Raw genomic sequence first — 23,875 nt, forward strand, 5'->3', positions numbered from 1 at the left:
TATCAAAACACATTGCAAATTCTAGTCAGGTTTTAGTGTCCGCTATATGCTCAAAAGCAGAACATTAGAATTAGGCTCTGTCAACAGCAGGTGTGTCATTAAGGCTGTAGACTAAGCCCCACTGAACTCAATAGGGCAAGCATAAGATTGTAAGGTGACATTACAGATGTAAGAAACCATGTTGTCATGACAATGTGCATCAGGTTTGTGTGCTGCCCAGGGTGGTAATGCATCCTGCTTTAACTAGAATAGCCTTCTATTTGAAGGGCCTTAAGAAGGCAAGCCTCTCTTTGAAGTCATCCTCTAGTTTAAGAGCTGTCCAGTCTAAGATCAAGAACTGTAAGAAGGGAGAGCAGGTGCCTTGAAGATGCCACACAACAGTTGACAACTGTGCAACAGACTGAACAACTGCACTGGTCCAAAATCTTCTTTGCACAAACCCACATTCCCTGTTGTTTTAAGAGCCCCTAGCAAACTGGGGGAAGCTCAGGAAAAAAAAAATACTTGAAATGTTTACATTCAAGCATACAGAAACTGAAGTAAGATGCCCTTGGAACCTTTGGGCAGGAAATCTTCCGAAAATACAGTTTACAATTGACTTGCAGAAATGTGAGACAGGAGTTATCTTGTTTCAACCTCAAGGGGGGGAAAGATTGGGGCACTGTCCTTCTGCTCTTCAGAATCTGTTTGCCTGCTCCTCATTACTATGCAGGACACAAGCACCTGTCTGGCTTTTCTGTACAATTTTTCTCCGCATCTGTATGGTTGTGACACTCAAGGGGGGAAATGCCTTTGCCTGAGCCTAAAGCCACCAGCCAAACAGACCAAGCAGCTGCCCTGAAAGAAGCCTGTCTCTTGCAATTTCTAGGCAAAGTAAAGGGTTTCTAGCTGCTTCTTTTTCCTGTCCCTGAATCTTGATCAAAACATTCCTCTGCTTGCCACCCACAACCATCTTTTCTTCTCTATCCCAACAACCAGCTTGTCTGTCTAGACTCAGTGGTGATTCCGCCTCCTCCTTCCTCTGCTCCTTTCACTCCTACTTCTTTCTCCCCCCACCTTGAAATTACTGCCGTCAATCTTCCCTTTTGCACAATCCCTTTTCCCTGTAAGAAGAAAAAGCAGCATATCGTGGTGGCAGCAAACGACTCCTGACAATGTAGTGCTGGTATGTGGTGGGCAAGGAGCGTGGGCAGAGGATGAAAAGCCTTTGGAAACATGTAGGCTGACTTTGTTTTGGTCTTCTGCAAACATAGCCTACCTCCCATGAGCAGGCGAACAGCAGATTTTCCACTTGGATAACTAAATGTTCATGAGATGCTTGCAAAGCTGCCTTCCATCCATTATTAAACACAACCCTGTGATTAATTTATGTCAAGGATTCTCTGAGCACATCATAAGAAACCTCCGTAAGTCAATGAGAACACGGCTTGGGCCTCCACAGGTTTAACAAAGACAGGTGGCTCATCTGCCAGACCACTTTAAAAGGATTTGCCTGCTGTTCCCTGAGAGAAGGTGCTAGGAAGAGAAAAGAAAAGAATGGTCCCTGAGCCTTCCGGCTTATCTTATCAATGACAGAACCACTTATTTCAACCTGGGACTTGCCTCATTCACAGGCAAAATGGGGAGGTGCAGTTTGAAGGGCCAATGGAATTTTAGTGGCTGTTCCATACAAAAATTACAAATGGAGACTGATAAAACTAATGCCACTCCCCATGAGTGTTGGAGAGCCATTGATAGTTCAAACCTCTGGTGACCACACCGCAGCCGTTCTTCCTTACTCTTCCCTTTCAGACACTGCTAAAAAGACTACAGAGATTTCTTCACTGTTAAAATACATTCAGTCAGAAACCTTTCCTCTGTATAAAGAAACTGATCAATAACATCCATCTGATACTGTATGTTAAGGACTGGCGCTGCAGATTTTATAGTGAATTTAAAATACTAGTATTATTGAAATGAACTACGGTTTGTTTGATTGCAGTGAATCCATCCTAGAGCTGGTCTCTTGTAATGGTACTATTAATTTGCATTTCTGTTCTAGTCTTGTGAGATGCTTTGAACACATTAATGTGGAAAGGTGACAATAATATTACAAATAAATAACCACCAAGCTTTTTCTGTCTTAAAATGAAAATCATACATGCAATTATTTCCTTATTTCCATTTTTATTTCAATAACTCAGCATTGCATGATTGTGCTTTACATTACTTAATTTAAATGAAACACATACAATCACTGACACAGGATGGCATCTTCATGCTGCTAAAGCCAAAAGTACCAGCAAGATGGTGGTTCTTTCTTCGATAAATTTACATTAACAGGCAGGTGCCCTGGAATTTTGGTACCCCAAGTAGTTGCCTAGCTTATCTTTAGAGTTGTGCTGGCTCTGGGACTAGCCAGTTATTTCATTGCCCTGACTTGATCCTGACAAACTGAAGAGAAGTTGCAGCCAAAACAGTCACTTGTAATGATTTTATTGCACATGAAGAGCATGAACTGAAAGAAGTTAATTGGAAGAAGTCTTCCATTTAGAAGCTGAGTGGAACAGGAAAATGAGACTCTGGTCCACCTAGAAAATTTTAATTTGACTTACCACACTCTGCTCTTGTTCCCCAGGTATGACATCATGAACCTGCAGCACATAGAAGCTAACCAATATGATTATGTTTATATTGGGACATGGCACGAAGGGGTGTTGAATATTGATGACAATAAGATTCAGATGAACAAAAGCGGAATGGTCCGGTCGGTGTGTAGTGACCCCTGTTTGAAGGGTCAAATTAAGGTATGTTGCCAGTGCTTGCTCACCTGAGGTATCTCTATTGTGCGGTGGGTGGGGGAGTTAGCGTTAAGATAAATTGTAGCCCTCCCTTGGGATGCAGTGCAATCTTTGCCGGGGGCAAAAGAAATGACAAATTCTGATTCATTTCAGTAAATCTGCATATCTTTGCAAAAAAATTCTCTGCTCCCAGGAACCATGTGTACAGCCTTATTATTATTATTATTATTATTATTATTATTATTATTATTATTATTACGAGCCTCTCCTTTGTTGGAGGTTTTAAAGCAGAGGTTGGATGGCCATCTGTCATGGATGCTTTAGCTGAGATTCTTGCATTGCAGAGGGTTGGACTAGATGACCCCTGGAGTCCCTTCCAACTTACCATTCTATGCCCTCCCCACCCTCCCATGGTGACCCAACCCTCCTCAGCATATCTTTGGTGTGAGGGGCTGAAGCGAGAGTGATAAGAAGTCATCTCCCGCTTCCACTCTTGGAAGGAGAGGCTGGATCCAAGTTTCAGTTTGTATCCTAGGTATCATCCTGCCACTGTGACATTAATTCATTTCACTAGCATTCTCTCTTTAAACTTCTAACAAATGCTTGTCCCTTTGGATACATGAAAAGCCTATTGATCTTGCACATGAAACCTGGCTTTAGTTTGTATAATTAGAACTTTGGTTTCTTCCTCAATTGACTTTCCTTAATGGGGCAGACCGCATTATGTGTACAATATGTGATGTAAATGTTACTGAATCCAATCAATACCCAGCATATTAGCAAGTTGTTAAATGTAACAGCAGATCCCTTGGGTGGGATCTGTGCTCCCACCTCACGAGCAGTTTTGAACGGCATGCAAAATACCTATCTACCAACTCAGTTTGTATCTCACTAACAGCAATTCGCCATCCACCATGCTCGTGTGGCATAAAAGGAGGTATTAATGAGAATATAATGCATGTATAAAGTTAGCTTGCAGAAGCAAAACATTCCTTTAAAAGGGGACTGGGAATAAATTTTAAAAACCCTTCAGTTTTAAAGGTTAAAGGTAAAGGTACCCCTGACCGTTAGGTCCAGTCACGGACGACTCTGGGGTTGCACGCTCATCTCGCTCTATAGGCCGAGGGAGCCGGGGTTTGTCCACAAACAGCTTCGGGGTCATGTGGCCAGCATGACTAAGCTGCTTCTGGTGAACCAGACTAGTGCACAGAAACGCCCTTTACCTTCCCCCCAGAGCGGTACCTATTTATCTACCTGCACTTGACATGCTTTTGAACTGCTAGGTTGGCAGGAGCAGGGACCGAACAATGGGAGCTCACCCTGTTGCGGGGATTTGAACCGCCGAGCTTCCGATCAGCAAGCCCTAGGCTCTGTGGTTTAGACCACAGCGCCACCCGCTGTGGCGGGACACCCTTGGAGTCCAAAAAGATCTAAAGAGCCACAGGTTCTCCATCACTAATTTATTTCAGTATTTACATGGAGGGTTGTTTTTAGACAAAGGTATTGACTTCTCCCCTGCTGAAACCAAGGATTCTTTTATATAGAGATGTCAAGGACTGACCTTGGGAACACCTGCATGCAAACCATGTGATCTTATGCACTGAATCTGTATCCATTGTAGTTTCTGGGTTTATTTGTTTGCTAGTTTGTGGAGTGGGAGACGAGAAAGAGTGTTGGAAAGTACAAATGAGAATTTGTACTTGTAAAAAATTAATTTAGACCAAGCAAGTTGAGACATGAATACAAGTTGAAAGATTCAGTTATCACTATTTCCCAAGGCTGTGTTTCACTGCACTATACTATACATTATATTACTGTAGGTGGAACAGAGTGAAATTGAGATGCCATTTAATATATTTTTAAATAACGTCCATTGTTTTTGTTTTTTTTATTGCAGGTTATAAGAAAGGGAGAAGTGAGCTGCTGCTGGATCTGCACAGCTTGTAAGGAAAACGAGTTTGTGCAGGATGAGTTCACATGCAAAGCTTGTGACCTGGGATGGTGGCCCAACACAGAACTGACAGGTATTGGAACTGAGAGGGAAAGTGTGCTTAAATACAAAGGGGAAATGCCATGACACTAACAAAAGTGTGTGTGTGTGTGTGTGTGTGTGTGTGTGTCAGACCATTGGTCCATTGAGCTCCGTATTGTTGACACTAACTGGGAATCGCTCTCCAAGGTTTCACGGTGGAATGCTCCATTCCAGGAATTGAAATCTTATGGCTGGTGCACACCTCTGTTATATACTGAGATCTTCCTCAGAGGCCCTTCTCTGGGTGCCCATGCCATCTATTTAAGGTGGGGATCAATGGAGAAGAGAGCTGTGGCACCTCACTCATGTATGGCAATTTTTTTTCTTAAAGCTCATCTAGTGCCTTTGATCTGCCAGGCACAGAACATTTTATTTCCCCATGTCTTAATTCCATGTATTTATCCCCTGCTATTATTGTTTCCAGCATGGCCTTTTTCTCTTTGGGGTGTGTGTGTGTGTGTGTGTTTATCAGGTATTATAAACCACTCCGAAAATGTTGAATTAAAGAGTGGCAAATAAATAAATCAAGGGTCTTTAGGCATTTTTCCCCTTAAAGATGGCCTTCAAGTCATTAACTCAAGGTTGTACAACTGCTCTGTTCCAAAAGCTTAGAAATGTGTATTTTAAAGGATCTAAAACAGCAGGTATATTTACAATAGTTTATCACCTCACAATGTTCCAACAGACTCAGTGCTGCTATAGTCAAGCATAATAATAGTTTATCACCATTATTATGCTTGACAAAGCAGCACTGAGTCTGTTGGAACATTGTGAGGGAGTAAAATGGTTTGTGACAAAGAATTATTTAAAACATCCAACTCATACATTTCTTGGAAACTTCTATGCCTTTTTCTTGTGCACAGTAGCCACATATAATGTAAGCATATACAGACATTACTGTACATTCCCATGCCTACACTTTCAAAACAATAACTTTTAGCTAATCAAATATGTTAGCACATGACATTGGTCAGTTAGCATAAACATGCTAAGAAAATAAAAATGTGGCTACTTTTAAAATGATATAAAGTACAAATAGATGTAGTTTTCTGACTCTACAGTAAGGTTACCAGATTTTTTTCAAAGAATCCATGGACACTTTTCAACTTCCTACTAAATAGATGGATTTGTCAGGGGACTGATTTGTAAATCTGGGGACTGTCCCTGGGAAACAGGGACGTCTGGTAACCTTCCTCTACAGGTCACACCACCAAGCCATGTTCTCAAATGATCATGCAGCTCTTATGCCAGACAGAATAAAAACTGGCATACGGGTTATTAAAAGTGTGTGGTTATATTTAAAAGAAAAGTAATGACTATAATTAATCCTTTTATTATCTAGCTTTGCTTAATAATAGCCAAAATGTTCCAAGTTCTTTCTTTCTTTTCTTCCTTCTTTCCTTCTCTCTAATTTAGTTTTTGCATAGAGTGAAAGAATTTTACCCTTCCAATATTGGGATGGAGGTATAAACTCTAAGTTACACAGGGGCGTACCCAGGATCAAAACTAGGGAGAGGCAAGGCCAAGGCACGGGAGGGAAGGGAGGAAGCGCGCATGGCGGGGCAGGGTGGGGGAGGAGCTGGAGCATGATGGCTGCCGGGTGAGGGGGGCGCCAGCGGCGGCAGCAGCAGCAGCAGCTGGATCGGTGGCAGCCGGGGAGTCTCCAGAGGCAGGCGGAGGAGGAGGAGCACAGCCCAGCGGAGCGTGAGTTCAGCGTTCTCGCCCGCCGCGCCCTCCAGCTTCCCATCGTGCTCTCTGGTTCCCCACCGCGCTTGGCCTTGCCGGAGGGCGTGACGGGGAGCTGGAGGGAGGGCACGGCGCGGCGGGCGGACACGCCGAACTTGCACTCCGCCTCCGTCTTTGCCCACCAGCCCCGCCGGCAGCACCGCTCTCGTGCGCCGGCCCTGCTTCTAGGGGGGCAGCTGCCCCCCGCCCCACGCTGGGTACGCCCATGAAGTTACAAATCATTATTGTGTGTGTAAGCCACCCTAGAAATGTTAGAGTTATTGGGTATAGATTTTAAAAATAAATTACGCTTGATAAATAAGTATCTGTTAATTCAAAGTTTCTCTTTGGGGAAAAAACTTATCTGTCTTTCTTTTCTGTATCCTTTAGGCTGTGAACCCATCCCTGTAAAATATCTCCAGTGGAGTGACATTGAGTCCATTGTGGCTGTGGCCTTCTCTTGCCTGGGTATCCTGGTCACCCTGTTTGTTACGCTTATCTTTGCCCTCTACAGGGACACCCCTGTTGTCAAATCCTCCAGCCGGGAGCTTTGCTACATTATACTTGCCGGGATCTTCCTTGGCTACATCTGCCCCTTTACCCTGATTGCTAGGCCCACTGTCACCTCATGCTACCTCCAGCGCCTCCTCGTGGGGCTTTCCTCTGCCATGTGCTACTCTGCCCTTGTAACCAAAACCAATCGCATTGCGCGCATCCTAGCAGGGAGCAAGAAAAAAATTTGCACCCGCAAACCGCGCTTCATGAGTGCTTGGGCCCAAGTCCTCATTGCCTCCATCTTAATCAGTGTGCAGCTGACCTTGGTGATTACCCTGATCATCATGGAGCCCCCCTTCCCCATCCTTTCCTACCCTAGCATTAAGGAAGTCTTCCTGATCTGCAACACCAGCAACTTAGGTGTGGTGGCCCCAGTGGGCTACAACGGACTCCTTATCATGAGTTGCACTTATTATGCCTTCAAAACTCGCAATGTGCCCGCCAACTTCAACGAAGCCAAGTACATTGCCTTCACTATGTACACAACATGTATCATCTGGCTGGCCTTTGTACCTATATACTTTGGGAGCAATTACAAGATCATCACTACTTGCTTTGCGGTGAGCCTGAGTGTGACAGTAGCCCTGGGGTGCATGTTCACACCCAAGATGTATATCATCATTGCCAAGCCCGAGAGGAATGTCCGCAGTGCCTTCACCACTTCAGATGTGGTGCGTATGCATGTTGGGGATGGGAAGACACCTTGCAGGTCCAACAATTTCCTCAGCATATTCCGGCGGAAGAAGCCAAGTACTGGAAACCCAAAGTAAGTAACTTGATTTTGTGCATCTGTCAGTCTTTGTTTTTCACTTTCTTAGTCTTTTCCCGTTTTCAGGAACCTTCTTACTTTTTCAACAAGGTTTGTGATTCTGCTACAACTTCTTTGCATGAGGACACAAGGGAGGAAATGAGACATGAACTCTGCAATAGTCTGCAAGAACAACCTGTTCTTCCCCTCTGCTTCTCCTGTGCTACGTGTCAGGTGCAACAGGCCTACGTGCTTTTCTGCCATTGACCCCCAATCCTGCGTTTAACCTATTCTGCTTCGGTCCACAGTGACATGCATACAAAATCGCGGTCACTTTTTAGCACTGTAAAGTAGCAACAAATCTTGGTAGCCATGTTTCTACATTTGTTCAAAATATTATATTTTATGCTTATCGCAGTACTGCCACATATGAAGATGGCGGCCCCTGGCTGGTGAGCAGTAATCCCTGTTATACTTGTTGACTGGTTGAGACTGAGTTGAAAAAGCTAACCTGAACACTCCTGTCTTGGAAGAAATATTTAGTCTGAAATACAGCTGTGCATTGACTCCCCCCCCCCGCTCGCCTAGAGCTTAGGAGAGAGCTGTTGCTTCAAGCAATGAAGCAGTTCAGACTGGAAGTTTAAATAGGAGCTGTCAGCCAACCCCTGATCTGAGCAGGTGCTTCCATGCACCTCCACTCCTCCCATGTAGCTTCACATGCAGCTACCCAGGCCTTTCATCAATGGCTATGAAGCTCCTGCTTGTTTAGATGACTCTTCTGCTTCTGTGGCCCAGGGGGAGGTAGGGAGATCTGAGAGCCAACCAGCAACCCAGGCAGCTGGTGTGGAGATCTCTCGTCCTGGGGCAGGGGTATCTGGGTCCATTTGCTCCCCAGTGGAGCTCTGCTGGATGGTTTTGCACCCCCTGCTCCTCCTCTGAGGAAACCTCAGATTTGAGGTCTGGGCAGGGCTGAACCCCAGCAGTGAGATTTCAATGTAGTCCCATCTATGGCAGGTAAGTAAACTGGAAGGATTTCTAACTGCTATTCCAAATCCAGGATTTTCACCTCTCTTGCTTAGCATAATATGAACAGCCATGATGGAGTGGCTACTCTCACCCAAACCACCTTTCAAGTAGTCTGGGAAAGCTATTGAACTATGCAGCACGTTTCTAGCAATCAGTCAAATTCAATTTAAACCAATGTAGTCTTCAGGTGACTGAATATTTCCCTAAGAAATAGTAATTCTCAAATTGTTTATGGATCAGGTTTCAAGGCTTGGTAAGGAAATTACATCTTCTTGCTCTGTTATATGAGAGTGACAGAGCCTTACAAAAAGTTAACCTAAACATATATTTTTTTTTACACTTCAATATGAGGAATCCCAGTAATTCTTCTGTCTAGAGATATAATTACATACAACCCTTCCAATGGAAATTAACAATTAGATATTTATTGAGCTAGATAGAGAGTATGGGATGGAATGGAACGGAACGTCTAAATCTAGAAAGATTAAAGGGATTTCTCAACTGAAAAATACAGAAATATACATTCACTTTTATAGTACAAGGTTTTGGAGAGTTTCATGAACATCATCAGACTATTGCTCTTGTATTATATGCATACTTGATTAAACTAATAGGATTTTAGCCAGTCTTATTTCAGTCTTGGACCTGTTGGCAACAGTTGTCTATCTTAGAGTAATAGATAAAGATGAACAGAATAATCTTGATTAATTCTGCAGAAGTTTCAACTCTACTAGATGTCCTAGTCTGATGTCACCAAGGTTTCAAATTTTGGATGGTTCTGAACCAATTTTCTGGCCATATGTTTCTTTCACAGAGTGCATGCCAAAGAGACAGAATATTGTAAACTGCAATATAGAGACAGGTACTATTTTCCTTGAATGTAATTCAACCTAATTTTCACAACTCTCAGTATCTTTTCTCTCTGAAATAACTTTATTTGTTGGGTAAAGGTCATGGGTAATTGCTGTTGATGTTTCACAGTCAGTAACAGACTGGGTTCTAAGGATCCTCACCAAAGTTATTTTGTGTGCCTTGAATCATGAGCAACTTCAGCAACCACTCTTTTTCTCCACTCTTAGCAAAGATTTCAAATCAAATAATAACAGAACCTGGACTAACCCCTTCAAATGTAATTTTGAATGACAGAGAATGGAACTAAACTGGAGGAGCAATATTCGCCTTCTATATTGTTCATTCATAATTTAGACTTTGCACTCAGCCTTAAGTACATATTACAAGAAAACATTTCTCTTCCTTCGGCCACTAAACAATCTGATGCATTTTGAAAAGCACTGAGCACATTCTTGAGATATTTTCCTTTTCTCTTTCCCTCTGGCTCTTCTCCACCCAGGAAGTATGTAATGATTGAAACAAACAAAAACAAACGGTCATTGTACCTCTACTGTGACCTGGAACTAAAAGCAAATTAGTTTGTTAATATGTCTTCTGTATTTTGTGTTTGTTCGGGGCACATGGATCATTAACACACCCAAAATAAAAGCAGCAATGTGACCTAAGTCTCCTAATAGGCTATTCCTGCCAGCCTTAGCATTCACAAGGGCTTGCTTGCAAGGCAGGAATATGCTGCTGCTACAGCAAATCTGTTTTCAAGTGGGGGCACACAACCATGCTATTATTATGCACCAACGTAAACATGCTGATGGGCATCCCAGAAGATAACTTTGGCTTTAAAGCACTGCGTCAGCAGCCCAAGATAAGCTATATTTGCACTTCTTGAGAAGATAATCATAGAGTTGGGAGAACTCAATGATCATCTAAGGCAGAGAGGCTGGATCTGCCATGACTAAGCCATCTCTGACTGATGTTTACTCAGCTTCTTTAGGCAAGAAAGCCCACACAGCTTCTCCATCTATTTCCCTGGCCAGTAGCTCCCCACTTTTCTGACTATAAAATATAATATTACCTTTTCGTCTTGTAAATCTGCTACCTCTTATTAGGAAAAGGCACTCAGCCAGTTGCTGGTTCCTAATGGAATAAGCAAGGGAAACGGTTGCTATTCTGGGAGGATATCTGGGAAGATAAATTCAGAAAGAGGAGACTCAATGTCCTGCGGATGCATTGCAAATATAGGACCATAATAGTGGAAGTATGAGTTTATTCTCTACTTTTTAAAATTCAATTTCAGAGGATTTATTTTACCTTTCTAACATTTGTAATAGATACAGAAATGTGTGTAGATAGCTGGTTTCTAATTCCTGTGTCAAATAATACTTATCAATAGATCTAGGGCATTAACCTCCTTTATTCAAGGTCTCATAAGTTCTGGCTAAAGATAGTTTCTTTGGAGCAGAAGGTTGATGCCATCAGCCTTCAATGGACTGCTTTGTTTTCCCAGGCTAAAGGCATGTTGCAAAGCATCTAGACACTTTTCAAACTGTTAACAACAGTTTAACAGTAGTCTTAGAAATGTTAGATCAAGTGAGATACTTTTATTGGTGAAACACTGAGAGACATAGACTTCAGAAAAAGGAGCAATTCAAAAAAGGAAAGTAAAACAATACAACTTGAGATAAAGATCAAGTGCTGGTGTTAAACAGAACTCAAATTGGATTAAGTCAGTGCAAACAGCTGTCCTTACTTGCTCTGTAGGCACTGTAGACAACTTTCTTTAAATTGTTGCTCATCTTCATTTTTCTTGAATGCTCACCTGTCCAAAGCCTGATTTTGATTGTAAGTGCAGCAGCGTAGAAAGCCACTGTGTCTCCCGGGGCGGCAAATTGCTGTGCACCCAGGGGGCGGGGCGTCGCTACGTAACGACGCATGTTTTGCTACATAACATCGCATGCGCATGCACACTACGTAGCGGGTAGTGCCCCCCCCCCCACGACTCCAAAGTGGAGCCTCCAGCCTCCTGGTAGAAAGCCCGCTTGGCACGGCGGGCAACCCGCGCCGAGCGAGCCTTTCTACTGGGGAGCTGGAGATGTGCACCCCTGCCATGGCAGTCATGGCGGCAGTGGCCGTCGTCAGTGGAGGTGGGGAGGGGGTGCTGCCCCACCCAGAGTGGAGCCCGGGGCGCACCGCCCCTATCGCCCCTCGTTGCTATGCCCCTGTGTAAGTGAAAAAGCTGTTGGAAGCTCATTTTTAACTCACTTAACTCAAGTTAAGTTCCACTGAAATAAATAGGGTTTATTTCCAAGTGATGATGTTTAAGGGCACATGATGAATTCCTGGAGAAAGGGGCTAAACTGTTGTTTTTAAACAACTAAATTAACAACCCTGGGAAACAGAGAAATAAGATGAAACAACATTAATCAAGAAAGGAAAATAAGGACAGACAGGAAGGCAGGATATGTGGCGGGGCAAAAAGAGAAAAGATTCATTCATACATTACATAGAGGGTGTGAAATGAGTTATCCTCAGCTATGAAAAAGCATTTCTTTCTAGCTTAATCTTTCAGCATGTGACTCTGCCTAATAAATTCACTTAAAACTCTCCAGATTCTGCACTTAATAAAAATAATTCCATAAAGAATTTCTAGTTTAGTATTCTGAAAGATAGGCTATTTATTATTAAGTGATTTGGCCAACACCCCACACTGTATGCTGGAAAGCCAGGGTGATAACTCACCCTTTAAATGCCCAACTCAGCTATTAAACCCAGAGTTCATCCTTCCTCTTTCTGTAGCTCCGTTCATGAATATATATTTACCACAAATCATTCACCGTACCATTTTGGCACAGACTAAAGCAGGGACCCCAAACTAAGGCCCGGGGGCTGGATGCGGCCCAATCACCTTCTAAATCCGGCCCGCGGACTGTCTGGAAATCAGCATGTTTTTACATGAGTAGAATGTGTCCTTTTATTTAAAATGCATCTCTGGGTTATTTGTGGGGCCTGCCTGGTGTTTTTACATGAGTAGAATGTGTCCTTTTATTTAAAATGCATCTCTGGGTTATTTGTGGGGCATAGGAATTCGTTCATATTTTTTTCCAAAATATTAGTCCGCCCCCCCCACAAGGTCTGAGGGACAGTGGACCGGCCCCCTGCTGAAAAAGTTTGCTGACCCCTGAAGCAAAGAGTCTAGAGTGAATACAATGTAATCAAATAATTACTCGTTGCTGTAGGATAAACACTTCTACATTGTAAGATGCCCATGAAGGAAGGGAAATCAAAGGTATCTCTTTACTGAGAATCCATAAATGTCCTCAGAAATCCTGTGGGATGGAAACATTTACTCCTCAGGATCTTTGGAATGGGTCAGAGGACCCCATATATTGTACTTTGCTTTGGGATTGATTTTAATGAAGGGAAGAGTGGGCTATAAATCACATAGATGATAGATAGATAGATAGATAGATAGATAGATAGATAGATAGATAGATAGATAGATAGATGATAGATAGATGATAGATAGATGATGATAGATAGATAGATAGATAGATAGATAGATAGATAGATAGATAGATAGATAGATAGATAGATAGATGATAGATAGATGATAGATAGATAGATAGATGATAGATAGATAGATAGATAGATAGATGATAGATAGATAGATTAGATAGATAGATAGATAGATAGATAGATAGATAGATAGCTGCTGTGGTCACCCCTGGGCCAGCACATCATCCCTGTCTTGTTGGTGAAAATGTGCCTTGGCTCTTACCACCTTTGCAGATGCCTCTTAATTTTTCTCATAGAAATGTCTCCATCATAGGAAGTCTGTCTCCCACTGGAGCACTAGGACAAGCCCTCGGAAGAATGCATACTTGATCAGAGGTGCAGCTGAAAACATGTTCACCAGCTCCATATCTAATGTTCCTCTGCCCTTTCAGTAGAGAAGACTGCCATGCCTCTAATTTTGGTCTCTGTATTTGCTATCGCTCATGCTCAGTGCATTTTTCCGCTACCGTGTTTCTCCAAAAATAAGACACCAAAATAAGACACCGTCTTATATTTATTTTTCCTCAAAAAACAAACAAACACTATGGCTTATTTTCAGGGGATGTCCTATTTTTTTTAATTAAGTATGGTACAGTTTAACCTACAAAGTTAAACTGCCTATCACTATGGCTTATTTTCGGGGTACGGTTTATATTCCTTGAATGCTTAAAAATCCTGCTATGGCTTATTTTATGGTTACGTCTTATTTTAGGAGAAACAGGGTATTTGTTATTTATTATTTCTTTGTGAAATGTATAATGCCCCCCTCCAGCAGGTGGCCCCAGGGCATAAAATACATGGGCTAGTTTGCAAGGAGAGACTCCCTTGATTAGACGCTGCCCAGTGAAGGGCCTGACCGCTGCCCAGTCCACCACCCCAGGCGCTGGCAACCCACACTATGCCTCTGTGCTAACAGTCACTCTGCCTGACAGAATAGGGAAATAGTAAGGATTGTGATGGAATTCCCTTATACAACATGTGCTAGATACAGCTGATAGGTGAGGGAATTTGTCAAAATATTTTTGAGAGTCAAAGCAGAGATCACCATTCCTGATCACCCCATCCACATATTTGCTGACACTTCCAGAGAACTCTAAAAAGAAAGTGAGCCAAGACTAGCCATGCTGATTCTTCTTCAGCAAGACTTGCTCTTTTACATGCTTGGTAATTCTATATTAAATAATGCTTTCCATATATTTACAAAGAACAGAATTGATTTACTGGATTCCCAGATCTCTCAATTAAAAATGGTATTGCATTGCTCTATGAGGCACTTACATTTGTATCTTAGGCAGACAGAGGACGGGTTTGTTCCCAAACCCCCAAACTTTAGAACAAAACCATGTTTTATTCTTTACTGTTTGTTATTCAGATTTTACCAATTATTCTGACTTCGGTAAATGCACCTTTCCCCAAATTCTGCAGGCAGGTGTGCAGCTAACACAAAACAATAATTAAAGATTTAAGTGCCAAGCATCCACCCCAGACAGTCACACGTTTGCCAACACTGCTGGCTCAACTTCAGTCCTTTTGTAGGACACACAGGACTGTGACAAATAATGGCTGTTTTCCAGCTCTTCGTTTTGTGTGAGATGAATTTCAAGTAGGAAGTTCAACAAGCTTAGATGTGTTTTATATTGTCAGCTTATAGACTTAAGAGAATATTTAAAGCCCCCGCGAGATGCAGGGCAACAATTTTTTAAAGGAACTGTCACAGTTAAAATGGGTTGGTGGGTGGGTGGGGGAATACAACGGAAACTAATGCAGCCAACGAGATCCGAATTAACATTTAAACCTTGATTGCACGAAAGCCGAAGGCTTGCTCAATCGATTCAGTCTCTCTATTTATACTTTGCCTCATCTCATTTGCATTTAATTTCATAGTGTAAGCTGCTGTGGCCCTGTCCAATGCAAATGAATAGGGACACACACAGGTTATTCCATATTTGACAGGTATAGGTTACTGAGTCAGATTGGGATGGAATGAGAATCGGAACAACCTAAGAACATAGGAAGCTTCCTTATACCATGTCATAAAAAGGTAAAGGGACCCCTGATGGTTACGTCCAGTTGCAAACGACTCTGGGGTTGCGACCTTCATCTCGATTTACTGGCCGAGGGAGCCGGCGTTTGTCTGCCACCAGATGGCACTGCGGAGTCTCATTTTTCTCCACCTGTTTTCCCTGTTTAAATTTATGGCACGTTTAACTCAAATGCTTCTTTGATGTGTCTAGATCCAGCCTTTGTATGAAATCAGCATGTTAAATTAAGTGCTTTACCATCACCTCAGTCAGCAATTGTCTGCAATATATATTCAGTGAAATAGTTTTAAAAGGTAACCTAGGTCCAGTCGCAGACGACCCTAGGGTTGCACACTCATCTTGCTCTATAGATGAAGGGAGCCGGTGTTTGTCCGCAGACAGTTTTTTCAGGTCATGTGGCCAGCATGTCTAAGCTGCTTCTGGCAAACCAGAGCAGCGCACAGAAATGCTGTTACCTTCCTGCCAGAGTGGTACCTATTTATCTACTTGCATTTTGACGTGCTTTAGCTTAGTATCACCTTAATGGTAGGAGGATCCAAAGGACCTTGAAATGAGTTTGGACAGCCCAAAAGGGTCTTAGACTTTCCAGCTCCATGCCCCATGTCCAAATGTTTTGGAAACTGCAGAGTGGGTAAAAATAAAAAATAAAGTTGGAGGTCACAAATGTATCACTGTGGAAAACATAAGGAAATGCTTTGGTCATGGCATAACATGTCAGAAATAATAACATGGCATAACATGTCAGAAGTAATGCACACGCCAGTTATAATTTAATTTCCTGCTTGGCTGGATCTCATACTACATTTTCTTGTATTGGTACCTTTGTGAATATACGCCAGGCATGTCCAAAGTCCATTTTGGGAGCCTAACCCGGCGCCTGTGGCAGTTAATTTCCTGGGGTAAAATCCTAAAAAAAAGCTCAACAACTTCTACCCTAAAAAAATGTCAACACAGCCTTTCACTTCATCAAATCTGGCCCTCTTTGAAAAAGTTTGGACACCACACTGATATACGTATATTTCATTTGAGCAATAGGAAGAAACTCACAACAATTCAGTTAGCCTGACATGGAGAAATGTCTCTATTTAACAGTGAAAACTGTTCTCACCTGTATCAAGTGTTTGTTTGTTTTTTGTGCCATCCAATTTTGAAGTCCTTCTATCCATATCATAAGTTCCATTTCTCTTCTTACTGGCTCAGATAAAAGCTCAGCCTTGCAGATAAGTATCTGGTGCACAAATGAGAATCTTTCCTTTTTATGGAGTCTTTCTCGTAGAACTTGCAGTGACAGTATCTTACTTAGGGTAGAACTATTGGGGGGGGGGGGTTGCATTGTGATAAAAACTGTTTTTCTTACTGAATAAGCAGAGTAGTACGGTAGTTCAATGGGTCATGAAAATTATGTTTTCTAAATGTTTGTTCTCAGGGATGGGGTGTTTTGTCACTGCACTTGAGGACTCGCTGCATATACTCTCCTCAAAACAAAGATATATATGTGTCGCTGTCCACCAATACGGAGAATTGCTGCAATAAAATGAAATGCAAAAGAGAGTCATATTCTACAGCTCTGAACTGCTTCAGGTTTCTTTACACCTTTCACAGTAACATGGGATATAACTTGTATTTATGATGTAGAATTCCTGAGATCCAAGAGTGTCACAGACTTTTCACCTAAAAATAACCCTTACATGTCTGTTCAGAAGGGAGATCCTGATATGCATCTGTGGGCACAAGTACCTGCTGCTGGCTATGAAAATATCTAGCCTGGAACTTAAGATGCCCTGAGAGTTAAGCCAGTGTAGTGGTTATGCAAGACCTAAGAAGGCCAGGAGTGGTGTGTGGTGAAATTTTCCATAGGTGAACAGTTAGGGCCAGAGGCGCCAGCTTGTGAGGACGATGGTGGGGAGCTCCTGGACCCCACCAGGCCTCCCTCCCTTAGCCAGGAAGAAGCTTCCCTGGTTTTGGGAAGAAGGTGACAGGCTTTAATACTCTTTCTTTCTTTCTTTCTTTCTTTCTTTCTTTCTTTCTTTGGTGATCACTCGTAGCCGAGTAAGATTGTCTTCTATAAGCACGATTTTAACAATGGGTCTGTAAGTGACTGTGGAGGCCAATTCTGGATCCGCACATCCTTCCACAGTGGGGACATTGGTTTCCAGGTGGGAGTTGATCACGGTGTGGATTTGCCAAGCGTGCCTTCCTCTTAGCACGTTTCTCCCTTGCGTCCTGAGATCGAGCTTCTTCAAAGCCCATGACACCTTTGGTAAAGGCTGTTCTCCAACTGGAGCGCTCGCAGGCCAGTGTTTCCCAGTTGTCAGTGTTTATGCTACATTTTTTTTTAGATTTGCCTTGAGACAGTCTTTAAACCTCTTTTGTTGACCACCAGCATTACGGTTTCCATTTTTAAGTTCGGAATAGAGTAGTTGCTTTGGAAGACGATCATCAGGCATCTGCACAACATGACCAGTCCAACGAAGTTGATGTTGAAGAATCATTGCTTCATTTTAGGGGACTAACATAGTCTGACATGCCACTGAAGGCCAGGGTTCAAATCCAAACTCAGACATGAAGCTCACTGTGTGTATTTGGCCAGTATTTCTCTCAGCCTACCTCACAGGGTTACTCTGAGGATAAAATGGAGAGGGTGGGGGAGCATGTAGGCCTCTGTGAGGTCCTTAAGAGGAAAAGTGGAATGTAGTATTAGTAACCAACATCACATTTCATCGAACTCGGTGGGATATTGTGGCCCAGGTGCCTGCGCTAGGGCTGTTGGTGGGTGGAGATTTTTGTGATTAGTTGTGATTAGTTCTATATCTCCACCAAGCACCCTACACTTGGGGAGAAATTTGGAGCATTATATATGTTCAAGTGTCTGTGATTGAGCTGTTCATCACTGCACTGTGTTAATGGACACAGGGTAATCAGGGCACGACCCTTCAGTTTGGCCTATGCAAATGAAGAAGTGGAAATAGGCAGATAGGATTCTCAGTCGCTTCCCTTAAACTATATGTGACAAACAAAATTGAGTACCGTGCATTAGGATTTGGGGGGGGGGCAGGCGGGGAGCAGCTCTAGCGTTTTCAATCCTATAGCATCAAATCCCTTACCTGAACATATTGTTCTCCCTAATTTGAACCAAGACAAGTAGATAATTAACACATAATGATGCACATCATTTTTCAACCAGGAGTCAAATGTTCACATATCAGGCTGCCTTTCAACTTGGACTAGTTAATCAGAAGCATTGTGAATTTGAAAGGCCTAATAAAAAAGGTCACAGTCGCTAAGCTTCAGACTGTCATTGCATGTAGAATTTCTTGTGAATGGAATGAACGTAAGGAAACGACCCTGGAATGAGACTGACTTGCACCTTTAAATTACACCAAAAATTCAAGTAATCATTCAGTCAAAGAATCCTTCATTATCTGTGCCAAATGCAATCTTAATACTATGCATACTGATTATTTGGTCGAGAGCAAAAATTGCAGAGTTTTGTTCTACATGCTTTTAGAGCAAAACTACATTCTCATAGCTGCCAGGTTTTCCCTTTTCTCGCGAGGAAGCCTATTCAGCATAAGGGAAAATCCCTGTAAAAAAGGGATAACTTGGCAGCTATGCATTCTTTTTCTTTTTGTAGAATTCTGTCCGGTAGAAGATCTGTGCCAGGACACTAGGTGAATAAATTTTCTTTGAAATCTGGGATCAAATCTTCTGTGAAATACGCAATCTGCCAGAATGTCATATGTAGGGCACCCTATCCCTCCTTCTCATCATGGTTATAGTTCCCTCTATTCTGGTGAAACTAACCAATCAGCTATATGCAACAAAATTCTTGCATACACACAGAGAGCAAGCCTAACACAACTACACTAAACAAAATATTCCCATATGTTCATCCATGCCCTGCAAGAATCTTGCTCCCAGGGTCCCTGGTCCTGCATAGAAAAATGGTTCTTACATTACAGTTTCTCAACAATTATAAGACATCCTCTACCCCAAGGGATTATTCTGCTTCAAGCAGTTCCATTCATTAAAACCCCAAGCCTTCCATGGGCAAATTGTTAGGCACCTCATTGTCGCGAAGCCTACAGCAGGGATGGCAGAATATGGCTTGAGGGCCATATTCCCTTGTAGGCACCCTTCCAGGGGCCACATGCTAACTGTGGACAGGGCCAGAGGCAAGGTCAGCAGAGCAACAGATGTGACTTCTACCATTGTAGAGTACGCTCCATTACAGCTGCACACAAGTCTAAAGGTTTTTACATACACACACCAATAATAATAATAATAATAATTATTATTTATTTATACCTATTCATTCAGTCAAGCAAGGTTCATTTGCTTGGTACAAAGACACACTTCATCCAGGCAAAAGCACTATAGGAAAGCATGGAGCAAGACCAGTGAGCAGGTGTGATCTGGGGAGAGTTTTGAGGACTGAATAAAGAACCCCAGAGAGCCATACTTTGCTCCCAGATCTGAAATTCCCTGCCTCTTCTGTCACATATTTCCAGGCACCTATTTCCAGGCACCAACACCTGCCTCTTCTTCCGAGCCAGCAGATGCAAGAGAACCAGACCTGGAGCAACTTTCTCATTATGGTGGCTTTGTGGCCTACTTTAGAGTCCTCTCTTTGAAGAGAAGTCAGGGGACAGTCCTCTGTTTGTAGGACTGTCCAGCCCGTCAAGTTTAAAGACAAAGAACCATGTGAAGATAGAGTACAAGGCTTAGAAGTTGCCCATCAACAGTTATCACCTAGAGAGCTGACTGAGCAATCACATATAGATCAACCGGTCACAGTCTTCTCTTTTTTTAGTGACATGTAAGTGCCCCCCCCGCTTATCATAGTATGTAGTTTAGTGCTCCACGTAAACAGACACATCAACACACACCCTCCCCCAAATCCTAAGTCTGAATGTGCTAATAGCACGTAATGCTATGTCGGCTTATGGTTGCAGTAGTTCATGGTCACTAAATCAGCTCCTGCTAGCTGACATTAAAATCCTGATTAGACTTAATTGCTGGTCCAAGCCAGCAGAAAGGTAGCATTCATGACTTGTTAAAAGAAAACATTTCTGTTTAACTTTGGGAACATTGCATTGGCAGCTTGCCACTGCACAGTTCATCGAAGAGAAGAAAACTGAAATGAAATGTAATTAACATATCTATAGTTATAGGATTCCAACCAATCATAACTTCCAAGCCAGATACATTAAAAGGGAGATATCTATTTAACTTTACAGGGCAACTTTTGCATATACATGAGAACCATATAGTTCCTCAGGAGTCCAAGAAACCTTTTGCAGTAAGATATTCCAACAAGTTTCTTCTAAATTCATTTATCCTTGCATCTTCACCCCATTCGCAACAATAGCACATGCCTCCATATGTCTGTTGGCCCTTCACACTGAAAATTTAGCCCAGAGTTATAAGAATATTTGTAGCAGAAGTAGCAGTTTATTGTGAAGTCTTTGCAATATGACACAAATGTTAGCACAATATAGCACACACATCTATAATAAGTACTGTAATTAACATAAAAAGGAGGGGGGGGGAGAAGCAAGGTTTAGACCAGGCACGGCCAAACTTGGCCCTCCAGATGTTTTGGGACTACAACTCCCATCATCCCTAGCTAACAGGACCAGTGGTCAGGGGTGATGGGAACTGTAGTCCCAAAACATCTGGAGGGCCGAGTTTGGCCATACCTGGTTTAGACAGTCTGTTCCATCACTCCTACAGTTTGGTTCATTCTTGTCCACAAACTGAAACCAGGACATTTTGCCACTGAGGCAAAACAGAAAATGCCACCTCACCAACTCCTCCCCCACCCCCGATGACAAATCCTCCCCACCCCCCAGCCCAGGCACCCCAAAACTGCGGCCCTCCAGGTGTTTTGGCCTACAACTCCCATGATCCCTAGCTAACAGGACCAGTGGTCGGGGAAGATGGGAATTGTAGTCCAAAACATCTGGAGGGCCGAAGTTTGGGGGTGTCTGCCCTAGCTTCACTGACCACCTTTGCCACTCCCCCTGCAATGATGACTATGAGAAAAAAGGGAGAAAAGGGAGACCAAAAATGAGACCTGTGGAGGGGAGGAAGAGGGGGAAAGGCAAAGGGGGAGGGGTGATGCTCTCCTCATGGGCCCGGATGCGCCATCCATCCCAACTGTCTCATATCTGCTGTCCTGAGGCATCTGCCTCACTAAGCCTCAGGGGTGTGCCAGAAACTGGATAATTTTTAAAGTAACAAATTTATCTACATAATTTTCACAAATATATCATGTGAAACCATGGCCAGCCTACTATTCTAGCAAAAAAAAAAAGTGGCGTTGGGGACGAGGACAGGCTAGTAGTTCCTCTCTAGCAGCTCAGTAAATGAAGCACAGAATGTTTGTGAATATTCTTATCCTCTCACCAGTTCAGGTAAGTGCTAGCCTATGCTGACTTCGAGCACTTCGTTTTTTCCCTCAAGTTCCTGTGACACTTTTGATGGTGACATAACTGCAATTATATCAGTAAATGTACTGTGTTTTAATTTGTCATCTCCCTAATTACTATGGCACAAAATGTCACCCATACTGAGACTCTGAGTTTGGAAACAAATTCTAAAAATAAAAAATATAAATAAAAAATGAGAAAAGCAAATAGTGACAATGGCTTTTATGGAAAGGCAGGGCCTGTGCATTGCGAAAAGCTATCAGCAATCCAAAAAAGTGGATGTAGAATATATGTGCCCTCTTTCCAAGCACTCGATCACTGGGAAAGGAAAACCTCCATATATTGTGCAAGTTTCCAATATGAATGTGGCATATAGACCCACCTTGCAAATAAATTACTACCCCACAATTCCCCCCTAAGCCTGGCTATCCCTACGTGTTAATTGTGCTAGTTACTTCTGACAATCAGTAGTCCAAGAGTAGAAAAGAACCAGCTGACCGTGATTGCTCAGAATCAGGTCTAATTCACCATAGGCAACCAAACAAATAGCTAATTACAAGCTATTTAAGCATGACTAAGAGGTGTTTCCACTCATGCACAGCACCATTATCATCTGGACCAGGCATAGGCAAACTCCGGCCCTCCAGATGTTTTGGGACTACAACTCCCATCATCCCTACCTAACAGGACCAGCGGTCAGGGATGATGGGAATTGTAGTTCCAAAGCACCTGGAGGACCAGAGTTTGCCTATGCCTGATCTGGAGGTTATATGTTATTTAGATTTCTTTCCTGCTCTCCTGTGGGAAGCTCTGGAGGACAACCATTATACATTTCTCTTATTTTAGCTCCAACATAAGCCATTAAGGGTGCTAGTGCATTGCCCATTCCATGAAGCACAGGGATTTCCACCTGGCTGCCCCCCTCTCCAAAACAAAAAAAACTCACAGCACTGTATCCACTGCATAACCACCCTGATTTTTAACTGCATAGCAAGTCGGTAGGTGAAGAAGAAAGGAAAGGTGAACAGGATAGATAGAACCACTTAAGTCATGCAGACCGGGAGAAGACACCTGAAGCGGCACGAGGAAGGCTGGAAGTAGGCCAGGGACAAGCACCCAACTGAGTGGTACAGCTGCCATGAATGTGCATGTGGATAACCACTCACTGGGTGTCTTTTTCTTTTCAATCCTCAGGAAGAGGCAGCCAGAATTCTCGCCCACCAGCCAGTGTCCGTCGGCCCATGTGCAGCTTTGAAAAACCCCCAAACTGCAGTGAATGTGTAAGAGAAGCTGCATGACAAACAGTGGTGTTTGTTGTTATATCTTTTTTATCTTTATTTTTTACCCATTGCTTTCTCTTTCTCATGACTTTTCTCATTCCGGATAATGGGACAAATGTGGTGCATGCCATTAATGATGGAACAGTTGCTTATGTGTCCCATTTTTCACACTGCCTTGACTCTTGCTTGTCCATATATTCTTCAAAGGACACTGTGGAATAATTTTTGAAAGAAACTCTTTCCCCCCCCATGGTTGTCACTTTCAGCATCTGCTGATCAAATTGCAAAACGAAAACAAAAATACGTACTTTTCTTGTTCGTTTTATCTTAACCCCCATCCTTTAGCCAACACTGTTTCCCCCTGTTCAGAGTTCTGCATGGAGCTGAAACAATCCTGCCTACTTTCAATGACAGCTTTATATTTTCTCTAGTGGCTGCTGCAGCTTTGCTGTGACCGATCCTTCTTGACAGCCTGGGTTGGTGAACTTCGGCTGCAGGTTTTCACAAAACACTGGTTTGGTGGAGTGTGCAAAACACAGAGCTTCATGCTGACAACCATTTATGGGATCTCTAGCTGGCCATGCATGAATTTTGAAATGCAAACACTCAAGCAATGAGATAGAAGATTTTAATTATTACTTTTGAAAGTAATAATTAAACCCAATTGATTCTTGCCTTTCTCGTCACATTAACATGTGTCTACAGATTAGTAGGTGCTATGTCAAAGATTTTGGGGCTGGTGAAAACTGGTTAATAAGCAGAATTATGTTAGGAAAAGGAGAAGAAAACAGTCGTTATAGAAGCGGTATGTTTTCCAACATGATGCTTGTGGTAGAAAGTGGGAGATAA

General features: G+C 42.7%; 1 protein-coding gene across 1 annotated transcript in view; it reads left to right on the forward strand.

Moving 5' to 3' along the window:
* Nucleotides 1–23,875, forward strand: part of GRM1 (glutamate metabotropic receptor 1) — a 162,400-nt gene that overhangs the window by 130,556 nt on the left and 7,969 nt on the right. Inside the window, exons 5-7 of the mRNA XM_035110662.3 lie at nucleotides 2,618–2,786; nucleotides 4,678–4,804; nucleotides 6,928–7,858. Coding sequence (XP_034966553.3) covers nucleotides 2,618–2,786; nucleotides 4,678–4,804; nucleotides 6,928–7,858 — 1,227 coding nt within the window. The remainder of the gene's footprint in view (nucleotides 1–2,617; nucleotides 2,787–4,677; nucleotides 4,805–6,927; nucleotides 7,859–23,875) is intronic.

Source organism: Zootoca vivipara, chromosome 3 (assembly GCF_965207765.1).
Source record: "Zootoca vivipara chromosome 3, rZooViv2.hap1.1, whole genome shotgun sequence".
Classification (NCBI taxonomy): domain Eukaryota; kingdom Metazoa; phylum Chordata; class Lepidosauria; order Squamata; family Lacertidae; genus Zootoca; species Zootoca vivipara.